The sequence below is a fragment of the Balaenoptera physalus genome (assembly GCF_965194825.1).
Source record: "Balaenoptera physalus genome assembly, chromosome: 1".
Lineage (NCBI taxonomy): Eukaryota > Metazoa > Chordata > Mammalia > Artiodactyla > Balaenopteridae > Balaenoptera > Balaenoptera physalus.
In genome coordinates this window covers 178,466,561-178,479,803 of record NC_138882.1, presented here as the reverse complement: position 1 = coordinate 178,479,803, position 13,243 = coordinate 178,466,561, and the positions used below count along the sequence as shown (strand labels likewise).

Below are 13,243 nucleotides of genomic sequence, written 5' to 3'. Positions count from 1 at the left end.
AACTCCATTCTGGTCTGTGGACCACACTTTGAGGAGCAAGCCTCCTCTGCAATTCAGGGATTGCACCAGCTTCTACTTCATTATCTCAATAGAACATCACAACTGCCTCCCAGCCACCCCGTGGCTTGAATTATTCTATTTTGCTGATGCTCAGGGTCAAGTATGTGAATGGTGGAGGCAAGCCTTCTGGATCTTTTTTTTTTTTTTTTTAATTTTATTTTTGGCTGCGTTGGGTCTTCGTTGCTGCACACGGGCTTTTTTTTTTTCTCTAGTTGCGGTGAGCGGCGGCTACTCTTCATTGCGGTGCACGGGCTTCTCATTGTGGTGGCTTCTCTTGTTGCGGAGCACGGGTTCTAGGCACGCAGGCTTCAGAAGTTGTGGCACGCGGGCTCAGTAGTTGTGGCTCACGGGCTCTAGAGCACAGGCTCAGTAGTTGTGGCGCACGAGCTTAGTTGCTCCGCGGCATGTGGGATCTTCCCCAACCAGGGCTTGAACCCGTGTCCCCTGCATTGGCAGGCGGATTCTTAACCACTGAGCCACCAGGGAAGCCCAGCCTTCTGGATCTTATTCTGTATCCCCCAAGGCCAAAAATCTGGGCTGACCCGGAAAAGGGGCGTGATAAATTAGAGAGAGAAGAGATCTGAGTAATCTTGTCCAAGCTCCACATTGTATGGCTGGTGAAACAGACTGTGAGAGGGGAGATGAATTGCCAAGGTCACATAGAAAATTTAGTGACAACAGTGGAGCTGGGACCCAGGTTTTCTTTCCCATTGTAGCTGGCTGCTTTGTTCATCTTTAGTGAGGCTCTGAGCAGGGAGGGCAGCCTGCCTCTGGGTCACAGATTGAATGCAGACAGTGTGCCCCATATAGATGCTTAGTGCCTTCTGTGTTACCCCCTGTGGTCTTCACAACAATCCCATGAGGCAGGTTTTATTCTGTCCCCATTTGACAGTGAGGAAACTGAAGCTCTGAGAAGTGAAGTCCCCCGAAAGTGGCAGGAGTGGGATTCCAACCCAGGAGTCCTCTCTGCTTCCCAGACACTAATGCATCTCCCATGTTGTTTCCCCATCAGACTATAAGGTTTTCTAGGGTAAAGACCACGTCTCATTCTGGTTTGTGTTGCCAAACCAGGGCTAAATATCTGAATCATTTAATCCACTCCAGGGTTCTGCATCTCTGCTGGCAAAGACCCTCACCCCCAGGACACCAGCTCCTCTCTGGGAGTTCCTCCCTTGCCCCTCTCCCCAGCCCTAATGCAGCCATTTCTCTCCACCCAGACCAGCCCCTCCACTACCAAATTTAGCCAGACCAGAATCCATATCATGTCATAGAGGACAATGACCACACGGTGGCACCAGATGCCCACATGTAAAATCTTCCAGCCTCCTGGAAAGGATCATTTATTTAATCACTGAATGCTTCTCTCTCTCTAGGCATTTGTCCAAGGGCTTTCCATCCATGAACCAAGATAATCCCCGCAACAGCCCCATGCATTCATTCTCTCTGTAGATGAGAGATCATATTAGTCATTTGCTTAAATAACCTTCCAAGGCTGCCCACTGCTCTTTGGAAAAATCTAAATTCTTACCTGCATAGTCTAACCCTACCCACTGGACCCTTGAGTCAGACTGCTGGGGTTCAAAACCCAGCTCCACGACTTATTATTTATGTGACCTTGGTCAGATTTCTTGGCTTCTCTTGGACCTCAATGTGCTGATCTGTAAAATAAGGTAATGAAATAGGACCTACCCCCTTGGGGTGAGAGTGAGGGTTACATGAGATAAGACACCTAAAGCACACGGTAAGTGCACACAGTAACCACTCTGATTACCATTAGACTTGGAGGGCTCCCCCACACAATCCCACAGATCTCTCCTTCTCTCTTCCCTTTTCTCCATCTCTCCTTCTCCCCACTTTTTTTTCTACTTTTACTCTCTCCCCTGCCTCTCCACCTATTCTAGCAGGGGCAGCATGTTAAATAGTACATTAGAAAGCGATACATGCTATGGAAAAATAAGTAGAGCCAAGTAAGGGGAGGTAGATTATAGTATTAAATTAGGCGGTCAGGATGGCCTCCTTGAGAAAGAAATGTTTAGCAAATCACCTCAGGGAAGTAAGGGAGTTAGGTATACGGACAACAGAGGAAGAGAGTCCATGGTAGGGCCTTAGGGTGAGAGTGTACAGAAAAGCGAAGAGGCCAGTGGCTGAGCAGATTAAGTGAGGGGCAGAGTAGAGGTGAGGTGGGAAAGGTAGCTGGGGAGCCAGGTCATGGAGAACCTCCCAGGCCACAGGAGGGACTATGATTCTCACTCTGAGTGAGGTGGGAGCTGCTGCAGAGTCTGGAGCAGAGTGGCATGACCTGACACTTTTTTTTTTTGTTTAATAAATTTATTTATTTATTTATTTTTGACTGCGTTGGGTCTTCATTGCTGTGCACGGGCTTTCTCTAGTTGCAGCGAGCGGGGGCCACTCTTCGTTGTGGTGCACGGGCTTCTCATTGCGGTGGCTTCTCGTTGTGGAGCATGGGCTCTGGGCACGTGGGCTTCAGTAGTTGTGGCACACGGGCTCAGTAGTTGTGGCTCGTGGGCTCTAGAGCACAGGCTCAGTAGTTGTGGCGCGCGGGCTTAGTTGCTCGGCGGCATGTGGGATCTTCCCAGACCAGGGATCAAACCCATGTCCCCTGCATTGGCAAGCGGATTCTTAACCACTGCACCACCAAGGAAGACATGACACATTTTTTTTAGGATATTCTTTTTTTTTTTTTTTTTTAATTTATTTTTGGCTGTGTTGGGTCTTCGTTTCTGTGCGAGGGCTTTCTCTAGTTGCGGCAAGTGGGGGCTACGCTTCATTGCGGTGTGCGGGCCTCTCATTATCGCGGCCTCTCTTGTTGTGGAGCACAGGCTCCAGACGCGCAGGCTCAGTAGTTGTGGCTCATGGGCCCAGTTGCTCCGTGGCATGTGGGATCTTCCCGGACCAGGGCTCGAACCCGTGTCCCCTGCATCGGCAGGCGGATTCTCAACCACTGTGCCACCAGGGAAGCCCAGACATGACACATTTTTAAAAGAGTGTTCCGGCTTCAGTGTTGAGAGCAGACTAGAGGGCAAGGGTGGGGGCAGGGAGACCAGGGCCTTGTTCAGCTGAGAGATGGTGGTGGCCTGGTGCACCCAGGCAGGGAGAATATCCAGACTCTGCTTATGCTTCAAAGGAAGAGCCAATAGGACTCGCCAGTAAATTAGAGCTGGATATGAGAGAAGAAGAGAGGAGTCGGGATCAGCTCCAAACTTTTTGGCCTGAGCAACTGGAAGCTGGGAATTGACTTTTACTATAAGATGGGGAAGCCTGCACGTGGGAGGGGGTTTGAGCGGAGGGACAGAGTTCAGGATTGACTGTATGGATTTTGAGATGTCCGAGTGAAGGTGTGAAAGTAGGCAGTTGCACATTTGAGTCTGGGACTTAGAGGTCTGTAACAAAGACACAATTTAGAAAATCATTGACATGTAACAGTAGACGATATTTAAAGCCATTACCAAGGGAGTGAGAAGGGGTAAAGAAGGGATCTGAGGACTGAGCCCTGAGGTCCAGGAGAGTACTGGGTGAAGTACTGAGTACTGGGTGAAGGTGAATATCACAAAGTCACGCAGCACAGGTGCAAATGGGGCTTTACCGGAAAAACTTGGAAGCAGAGGGTCAGCCATTGAATGAGGCATTGGGTTGTCCGTCCAACCTCTTGTCATCATGTGGAGAGAGATATGGGGGTCAGGGCATAGCTGGAAACATCCTGGAATGTGCTCCAGGAGAGGGACCCCTCATCCCCTTCACTACTTTTTTTTTGGCAAGTGTGAGGTCAGTCTTGCAAGTAAAGAAGATGTGTTCTGAGCTCAGGTACCATGGGAATTGTTTGCAGTGCTGAGGGCCCCTGGAGACCCCAGGGGAAGTAGAGACCATGTGGAATCATTTCTGCTTTGGGAAGGGAGGCCCCTCTGGAGCCCACCTGCTATCTCACTGCTAGGAACCTGGAGTGAGTCCCCAGGGTCTTCCAGTAAAGTCCAAATCATTTTTCCAAGGTCCACCCCCTGACCTGGGGCTCATGAAACATAAGTCTGCCAAACGGGCGTAGAAATCAACAAGGGGAGAAATCACCTGAGCTTATAAGGCACTTCCAATGGTGTTGGCAATGCTGGAGGAGACATTAATGCTAGAGGGAGGCCTGGAGTAATAGTACAAAGCCCACTGTGGAGGCCTGAGCCATCTGGCCATGAAGTCTGTGCCAAGCCTGGGGAGAGAGCCCCAGGTTCAGATGGAGGAGTAGTCTGGAGGCATTGGACTTGCTCCTACAGTAGCTGCATGAGCTTCTTGACTTGTCTGAAGGTGTTAACCCAGAAGCAGCAGGAGATATTGGCCGGTGAGTGTGGTTACTCCCCTGGTTGGCCAGCAAATAGTCCAAAGCTATGTGGTTATATCCTGAGCTAAGGATTCATGATAACCTTGACAGTGAGAACCCTGGCTGTCCCCATAGTAATTTCCTTTCTATGGTTCCACCTATCTAGGGGAGGAAAATCTGCATAAAATAGGAAAACCCATGTACTTAATACCCAGGGGTGTCTTGTCAAAGGTACCAGAGGCTGGTGCTGGGAATGTTGCCTTGCCCACAGATCTTGGGTTATTATGAAGGTTGATATGCAGGTGGCATTATGTCCAAGGAGAAAGCAAGGAAGGACCTATATTTAGAATACAAAACAGTTTGGGGGTTACAAAGCGCACTGCTCAATATTCTTCCAGCTGGCCTCAACATTATCCATGAAGAGGATGAGAACATGATTGTGAAGGCCCAAGGCACAGCAGCTGGGAGCAATGTCCTTGCCATTGTCAGAGAGTGAGATACCAATAAGGTCTCCCATAGCTGGGCATAGTGGGAGGGGGTAGGAATGGTATATTCAGTACTGCGACAGGTTCATGCCACAGGCCCTGACCTGAGCAGCTTCTCGAGGCTGTTTAGCATTGCCTGTTCAGATCTGGAAGAAGAGGAGAGAGGTTATTTACCCCTCCACCCCAGTCTATTTCCTGAGATTGCTTGCCTATGTTCTTGCTAGATTTGCTGGGATCTGTTGTGTGCCTGGGATGAGCTAGTTGATCTGTCCTTTCTCAGAACATTTACCTCCATAGGAACCCAGGAGTCACCATACTGCCTGACACATCAGGGGGACTTGTTCCCCTCCTAGGTGCCCACAGAGGATGAGGGAGTGGCTAAGGTAATTGCTCCTTGAGCCAACCATACCAAGGCTCATTTGTACCCACCATCTGCAGGTGGCAAGTGTGGAAGAGCAAGCGAATTCCATGTGGACAGATGGAGGGCAGTGCCGTAAAGATAATTCCATCATCATATTATATCATACCAGGGAATTCCAGCACATGAAAAAGATGTTCATCAGAGCCTTAAGAGTCTAGGTTCTACCTGCTTGGTGGAAGAGAACAGTCACCCCATGTACCTAAACCACGTTCATGGTGGTCAGAATCCATGGCAATTGTGAACTAGTCAGATCCAAAGGTCATTGTGCCACTTTGAGCCACCTTGAGCCGCAGGCCAACGTTCCTGGCAAGTAACACACATTCCATGAACACCAGTGACTTCACAGGTCAAATGAGTCCTCACTGGACTCCCTCAAACCGCCGTGGTAGTTTCACTGTTGTGATAGGTCCAGGCGTGCATCTAGTGCACTAAAGTGGATATGATGACCACATAGTCTTAATCAGCTTTTTCATTCCAGATGCTCTCTTCAAGATGCAGTGCCTTACTGTGGGCTCATTCATATGTCACATATAGATCGAGTTTGTGGCTGAATTGTTGTATCCATCTCCACAGCAGGGGTTACCATATGGACATTCTCCTAATGGTCCCGTTTTGGGTGGTCCAAAGGCCTGGCCATACAGCAAGACCATTAGCAATGGCCCATGAAGCTGTGTAAAAGGGACTATTTACAAAGGTGTGGGCAGGCTATAGGGAACCCACAAGTGTGGTGCAGTACCCCTGGGCTGGTAACTGGGGGGATGCTACTGCCCTGGGGCCAAAAGGGAACTGGAAGAAGGTCTTGTAGCGAGAGCCTCCTCTGTGATGACCCAGCCAGCCTTCAACCAGCCCAAGGCAACCCCACAAGAGGCAATAAGCATCCCAACCTCCTCCTTCCCTCTCATCCTCTGCCAGGGATCCCTGTCGGCCAAACTCAACTGGAAGCCACAGGGTAAAGGAACCTGATGATGCAGGTTGGCCCCCTGGCAGAAAAGGCAGAAGGATGGAGAGTGGGCCTGGAGGGCAAGTAGAAGATACAACACGCGAGGGAGGGTTGCGATTTTAGATAGGGCAGTCACAGGAGTCCTCACGAGGAAGGGATCATTTGAGCAAAGACCTGAAGAAGTGTAGTAACTCATCGAATCCTCACAGCAATTGATAAGGCCATTTTTTTTTAATTTATTTATTTATTTATTTATGGCTGTGTTGGGTCTTCGTTTCTGTGCGAGGGCTTTCTCTAGTTGCGGCAAGTGGGGGCCACTCTTCATCGCGGTGCGCGGGCCTCTCATTATCGCGGCCTCTCTTGTTGCGGAGCACAGGCTCCAGACGCGCAGGCTCAGTAGTTGTGGCTCACGGGCCCAGTTGCTCCGCGGCATGTGGGATCTTCCCAGACCAGGGCTCGAACCCGTGTCCCCTGCATCGGCAGGCAGATTCTCAACCACTGCGCCACCAGGGAAGCCCCAAGGCCATTTCATAGTTGAGGAAACTGAGGTACAGCACTCAGCTTATTCATCATCCAAGATCACACAGCTAAGAGTTGATAGAATTGGGATCTAAAGCCAGAGAGTTTAGCTCCAGGTATCCTGCTCTAAACAAAATAGGATATAGAAAAATCATCATAAAATGAAAGGGCAGAGAAAATGTCAGGACATATAAGACTGTGATTGACAGTCATAGATGTTATTTATTGAGCACTGACTGTATACGAGCCACTGTGTTAGGTGCTATGAGGGGGATATACAGATGAACAAGATGCCGTGCTTGGGTTTCCCTGGTGGCACAGTGGTTAAGAATCCGCCTGCCAATGCAGGGGACACGAGTTCGAGCCCTGGTCTGGGAAGATCCCACATGCCGTGGAGCAACTAACCCCATGCGCCACAGCTACTGAGGCTGCGTGCCACAACTAATGAAGCCCGTGCGTGTAGAGCCTGTGCTGCACAACAAGAGAAGCCACCGCAATGAGAAGCACGTGCACTGCAAAAGAGCAGCCCCTGCTCATCACAACTAGAGAAAGCCTGCGCGCAGCGACAAAGACCCAACGCAGCCAAAAATAAATAAATAAAATAAATAAATTTATTTATTAAAAAAAAAAAGATGCTGTGCTTGCCCTCAAAGAGTCTATAATCTAGTTGGAGAGTGGGGAGGGAGTATAGAAACATTTACAAACCAAATCCCAGCAGATCATCATACATTCTATCGTAGAATTACAGATAAAATGCTGGGAGACCACTAAGGAAAGAGACTCATTACAGCTGGGCTGAGGGAAGCTTTCTGGAGGTGGTGGCTTTGGAAGAAGCAAAGAATTTTAACAGCAGAAAGGGGAAGGTTAGGGATTCCAGGGGAAGAAACCATGTGAGCAAAGATGTGGCTGCATTTGGGGAATGGCTGATTACCTAATTTGATGAGAGCACAGGAGACTTTTACTAAGAGAGATGATTTTAAGTGAGACACCAATAAGGCATTAAGCCACACTGGATCCCACAGCGAGGCAGAGACTTCCTTCTCAATTCTCCTTAGTGGAGAAAAGTCTCAGCTGAGTGCTGGCATATCTTGCAAATGCTCACACTCACTAATCTCCCTTTTTAACCCAAATTTTACAGATTCAGATCTTCAAGTGGGCAACCAAGCTCTGGTTGGAACTTCACAACATTGTTTTGTTTTCACTGTCTTTATTTTGACCGTTAGGTTCTATTTCAAACAATGATACTGGTCCTTTTTTAAATTTACAGATAAATTATTTATTTTTATTATTTTCCTTTACAGATAAATTTATTAAGGAAAATATAGTTGATTTAAAGGGACAATATTTAGTTACGCATTCAGGTGGTTCACAGCTCTGGCAAAAATCACAAAGGTGGTACACTACTGACTGATGTTTAGGATACTCTGGTATAGGGTAAAAAGCATGTGAGGGAGAATAAAGGGGGAAAAAGTTTGGGAAGGGGGTCAGATCATGGTGAGGAGTGTGGCTTTTATTCTGTCAATCACGGCAAGGCGTTGGCTCAAGAATAGGCAATGATCATGCTCAGAGCTGTGCTTGGCAGGGCTTGCTGTGGCCTCTGAGTGCAGGGGGAGGGGGAGACTGAAGGCTGGGACAGCACTGGGGAGGCTGTTGAAAGACTCAAGGTGAACAGGTAGAGGGCCCTGGACCAGGGTCAAGGTGGTCCAACTGAAAGAGGGGAAGGGCTGGGTTCAAGAGCTCCCATCAGGTTGTGTCATAGGGTGCTATGCGGCTGACCTGGTGAGTACAAACTTCTTTTCCAGAGGCAACAAATTTCAGCCTCTAATCCTCCTCTCCAGTGTGATTTACTAAGAAAATTCAATAGGCTCTGATTGGGCTTTACTGAGGAAAGGTAACAACAGAAGAGGCTAGCCCACCGCAGTCTCTGGGACCTCGTTAGGGGGAATTGGAAGTGCAGTCAGAGACGATGGAGAACATAGACTCCCGTCTCCTCAATCTGTGTTTCCCTGCTGGAAAAGTCCGCTGTCGGCTTGACCGCTTGTGGTGATTCATTCTATTCCATACGATGAACATCTGATTTTCTAAGACCTTCAGCTTCATTTCACTGAACATAAGCTGTTCAAGGATCTTGTCCTGGAGGGCAAAGCAGGTGTGCAGCCTCTCCACTTCTTTTGTGTTCAGGCAGTTGCTCTTGGGTTTGGCTTCGCAAGTCTTTGTCTTCTCTTCCTAAACTCCCCATCACCACGAAAAGAGGAAAAGTTGGTTAATAGTGATAATCCTTTCCCATGCCAGCTGAGTTACAATCATCTTAATCAATTTCACGACCAGCATCTAAGGAGAGCCTCTTTGCCACATCTTGTGGGTGAGAGAATGGGGCCCAGTGAGGGAAGGTCCCTTTCTCAGCCTCACCCAGCCTGCATGAAAGCCCCCAAACTCCCAGGATCCAGAGCTGCCTTTGGTTCACAGGAATAAGTGAAATGGCCCACTAATCTGCACCCACCGAGGACTTAAAACCCTTAACCCAGATGTATGTGTCTCCAGAGCTTGTGCTTTTCTCAACATGCCTCTTTGAGAGTTTAGTCAGGCCTCATAAAATCTCCACGTCTCAGTGGTCTCATGAAATGCTCTTATCTCTGTCATCTTTATCTGCTCCCTCCCCCACCACTGCATGCAGTTGGTAAGGACACAATTTTTTTTTTTAGGATTCAGCTACAAATTCCTAGCCTTTAAAACCATTTAAGAATTAAATATTTCAGACATGCAAAAAAAGTAAATATTACAACAAATACCCATGATCCCTAAAATATCACAACGGTAACTGAAGTCTTCTGTGTATTCTGCTCCTAGATTGTTCCCCTTCCTCCCTGAACCTTATCTCAACTGCAATACTGAATGTGGTATTTATTTTTTCCTTGCATTTCTTTATACCACTTTATACCAGTTCTCAGTGGGAGGCTATTTTGCCCTCCCCTGGGGACATTTGGCAATGTCTGGAGAAATTTTTGGTTGCCACAAGAGGGGTGAGGAGTGCTATTGGCATCTTGTGGGTAGAGGCTAGAGATGCTGCCAAAACTCCAGCATTGCACAGGACAGTCTCTCATCACAAAGACTTATCCAGCCCCAAATGTCAATCGTGCAGAGGCTGAGAAATCCTGCCTTCATGTACTTTCACTATACATAGGCATCCATAAACAAGGCAGGATATTGTTTTGCATGTTCTTTAACTTTACATAAAAGACGTCATAATCTAGGTACATTTCTGCTGTCTTCATTATTCAGTTTTAGAGATTTATCTATGTTATACATGTTTTTAAATTTATCCATTTTAATTTTTCCCACTTTAAAGCAGTTGTTACTGTTGTCAAAGCATGTTGTCATCAAACATGAAGTAGAAGAGTCTGGGATGGGCCCTATTCTTCAGCTGAGGCAACTGAAACTTTGTGAAGGAAGTGCTTTGTCCTCTATCACCCAAGAGGGAACTGCAGAGCAAGGTCTTAGACCAGAGTCGGATTCCTTAGTCTTGCCGCATTGTCCTGACACCTTCCCTGTCTTCCCACTCCCCAATCTAGCTGTGACTATCCCATCACCCTCAGCTGAAGCTAAGGTCCCTCTTGCTCACCTGCTGGGGCTCTGGGGGCGTGAGCTTGAGTTCATACTTGACCAGCCAGTTGCTAAGCAACAGCAGAAGGAATAGGAACCCAAACAGGGCTGGCTTATAGCTGATCAGCCAAGCCATCAACACTCCTATGGTGCCTGAGGAAGCAAGTGTCCCATGGAGAGTCCTAAAAAGAGACATTAGCTCCCCCAGCATTATGGCTTGGAAGCACCCAGGCCCCAAGGCCCTGCCTGTCTCCTATCTAGGACAGTTGCCCTCCATGACAGGAGTCATGGCTGCCCCCTCCTCTGAGTCATAACCGGGCCCCACCCCCAGCTGCCGCATAACAATAATATTAACTACTCCTAGATCTTAAGCAGCCACTATGTGCCAGACTTTGACAGGCAGTTCACAAGCATCATCTCATGACATCCTCACAACAGCCAAGTGATGTAGGCTTTCATGATACCTCAGTCATTCAACAGTACTTCTGGGCCTAGTCGCTGGGGATAAAATGGCCAGCAGTACAGAGCCTCTACCCTTGTAGAGAGGGAGACAGCAAAGAAAAATTATCCAAAACTTGGAAATAAGGCAAAAAGATTTCTGCAAGCTCGTTCACAGTCATATTAGGATATTGTCTAACTGGCCCACTTGTTTGTCACCTGATGCTTTAGGGGAAGGAAATTTTATTGAGTTTAATATTTAATACTGATTAGGGTCCTGACTCTGTAAAGTCAGATGGAAAAGTTGCTCCACCAATTTCACTTGGGTATATCCCCAAAATTGAAAGCAGTGTCTTGAAGAGATATTTGTACACCCACGTTCATAGCAGTATTATTCACAATAGCCAAAAGGTGGAAGCAACCCCAAAATCCATCAACAGATAAATGGATAAGCGAAATGTTGTATATACATACAGTGGGATTAGCCTTAAAAAGGAAGGAAATTCTGACACGTTACAACATGGATGAACTTTGACGACATTATGCCAAGTGAAATAAGCAAAAAGCAAAAGCTATTTGATTCACTTATATGAGCTATCTAGTGTGGCCAGATTTGTAGAGACAGAAAGTAGAATGGTGGTTGGCAGGGGCTGGGAGCAGAGGCGAATGATGAGTTGTCGTCTAGTGGGTACAGAGTTTTACAAGATGAAAAGAGTTCTTGAGATTGTTTGCAGAACCATGTGAGCAGATTGTTTGCAGAACCATGTGAACGGACTTAACACTAGTGAACTGTACACTTAAAAATGGTTAAGATGGTAAATTTTATGCTATATGTATTTTACTACAATTTTAAAAATTAATTTAAAATGAATTAAATTAAAATTTTTTAATGAATTAGTTATTTCTGGGAAAAAAATGGATAAGTTGCAAATGATTTTTGTTTGCAAATAGATGCAAACGAATTCTGTCTGACAGAAAAGATAACCTCAAAGTTTACGGTTTTATGGCCTTGTAGGACATTCTTTTTTGTCTTATTCAACTTTGCAGTCTTATTCCAGCATTCTGTGTTCCACTGACCAGTGACTATATTATCAGTTTCTCATAGTTTCCTTTGAACCATCTTTATCATCCTGCTGTTCTCTCAAGAACGAGTTAAAGGACTTCCTTGGTGGTGCAGTAGTTAAGAATCCACCTGCCAATGCAGGGGACACGGGTTTGAGCCCTGGTCTGGGAAGATCCCACATGCCGTGGAGCAACTAAGCCCGTGCGCCACAACTACTGAGCCTGCTCTCTAGAGCTCACAAGCCACAACTACTGAGCCCACGTGCCACAACTGCTAAAGCCCGGGTGCCTAGAGCCCGTGCTCCGCAACGAGAGAGGCCACCGCAATGAAGCGTAGCCCTTGCGCTGCAACTAGAGAAAGCCCGTGTGCAGCAACAACACTCAACACAGCCAAAAATAAATTAATTAATTTTTTTTAAAGTTAAAAAAACAAAGAATGAATTAAATAAATCTTTGACATGTGCTCACTATTTTGTATGGGAGTTCTTTATGTTCAAATGTAAATTTTAATGATTATGTTATTCTAATATATTCAATTAGTTGCCACTTGTTGGGCCTTAGGAACCTGAGATAAATACTTTTTTAAAAAATAAATTTATTTATCTATTTATTTATTTAGTTTTGGCTGCCTTGGGTCTTCGTCGCTGCATGAGGTCTTTCTTTTTAGTGGTAGCGAGCGGAGGAGGCTACTCTTCGGGCTTCTCTTGTTGCAGAGCACAGGCTCTAGGCGTGCAGGCTTCAGTAGTTGCGGCACATGGGCTCAGTAGTCATGGCTCGCGAGTTCTAGAGCACAAGCTCGGTAGTTGTGGCACACGGGCTTAGTTGCTCCGCGGCATGTGGGATCTTTCCACACCAGGGCTTGAACCCATGTCCCCTGCATTGGCAGGCGGATTCTTAACCACTGCACCACCAGGGAAGCCCAACACTTTAAAGTTAAATCTTTGTACACATACTTAAACTTTTCACTAGAATGTTTTCCTGAAAGTGGAATTGCTGGGTCAAAGGATATGCATAGGGCTTCCCTGGTGGCGCAGTGGTTGAGAGTCTGCCTGCTAGTGCAGGGAACACGGGTTCGAGCCCCGGTCTGGGAAGATCCCACATGCTGCGGAGCAACTAGGCCCGTGAGCCACAATTACTGAGCCTGCGAGTCTGGAGCCTGTATTCCACAACAGGAGAAGCCGCAGTAGTGAGAGGCCCGCGCACCGCGATGAGGAGTGGCCCCCACTTGCCGCAACTAGAGAAAGCCCTCGCACAGAAACAAAGACCCAATACAGCCATAAATAAATGAATAAATAAATAAATAACAAAAGTGATTGTTTAAAAAAAAAAATTCAGTCTCTATTTAAAAAAAAAAAAAAGGATATGCATATTTTTTAAATCTAATTGTAAATTTTATC

The 13,243-nt window shown here is 46.9% G+C and overlaps 1 protein-coding gene across 1 annotated transcript; it reads right to left on the bottom strand.

Moving 5' to 3' along the window:
* Window positions 1-6,752: 6,752 nt before the first annotated feature.
* TEX46 (testis expressed 46) lies at window positions 6,753-12,257 on the bottom strand. The gene is made up of 2 exons (XM_082451644.1): window positions 10,366-12,257; window positions 6,753-8,879 (listed from the first exon to the last, which is right to left on the bottom strand). Exons 1-2 carry the CDS (start codon window positions 10,555-10,557, stop codon window positions 8,682-8,684), a joined length of 390 nt encoding a protein of 129 aa, XP_082307770.1. The 5' UTR covers window positions 10,558-12,257; the 3' UTR covers window positions 6,753-8,681.
* Between the last annotated feature and the right edge of the window lie 986 nt (window positions 12,258-13,243).

Excerpts from the sequence above, each read along its gene's own strand:
- TEX46 (XM_082451644.1), bottom strand. The coding sequence starts at position 10,557 with ATGCTGGGGGAGCTAATGTCTCTTTTTAGGACTCTCCATGGGACACTT. Across the intron at positions 8,880-10,365 it reads CGCCCCCAGAGCCCCAGCAG|GACAAGATCCTTGAACAGCT; the intron begins GTGAGCAAGAGG and ends TTTGCCCTCCAG.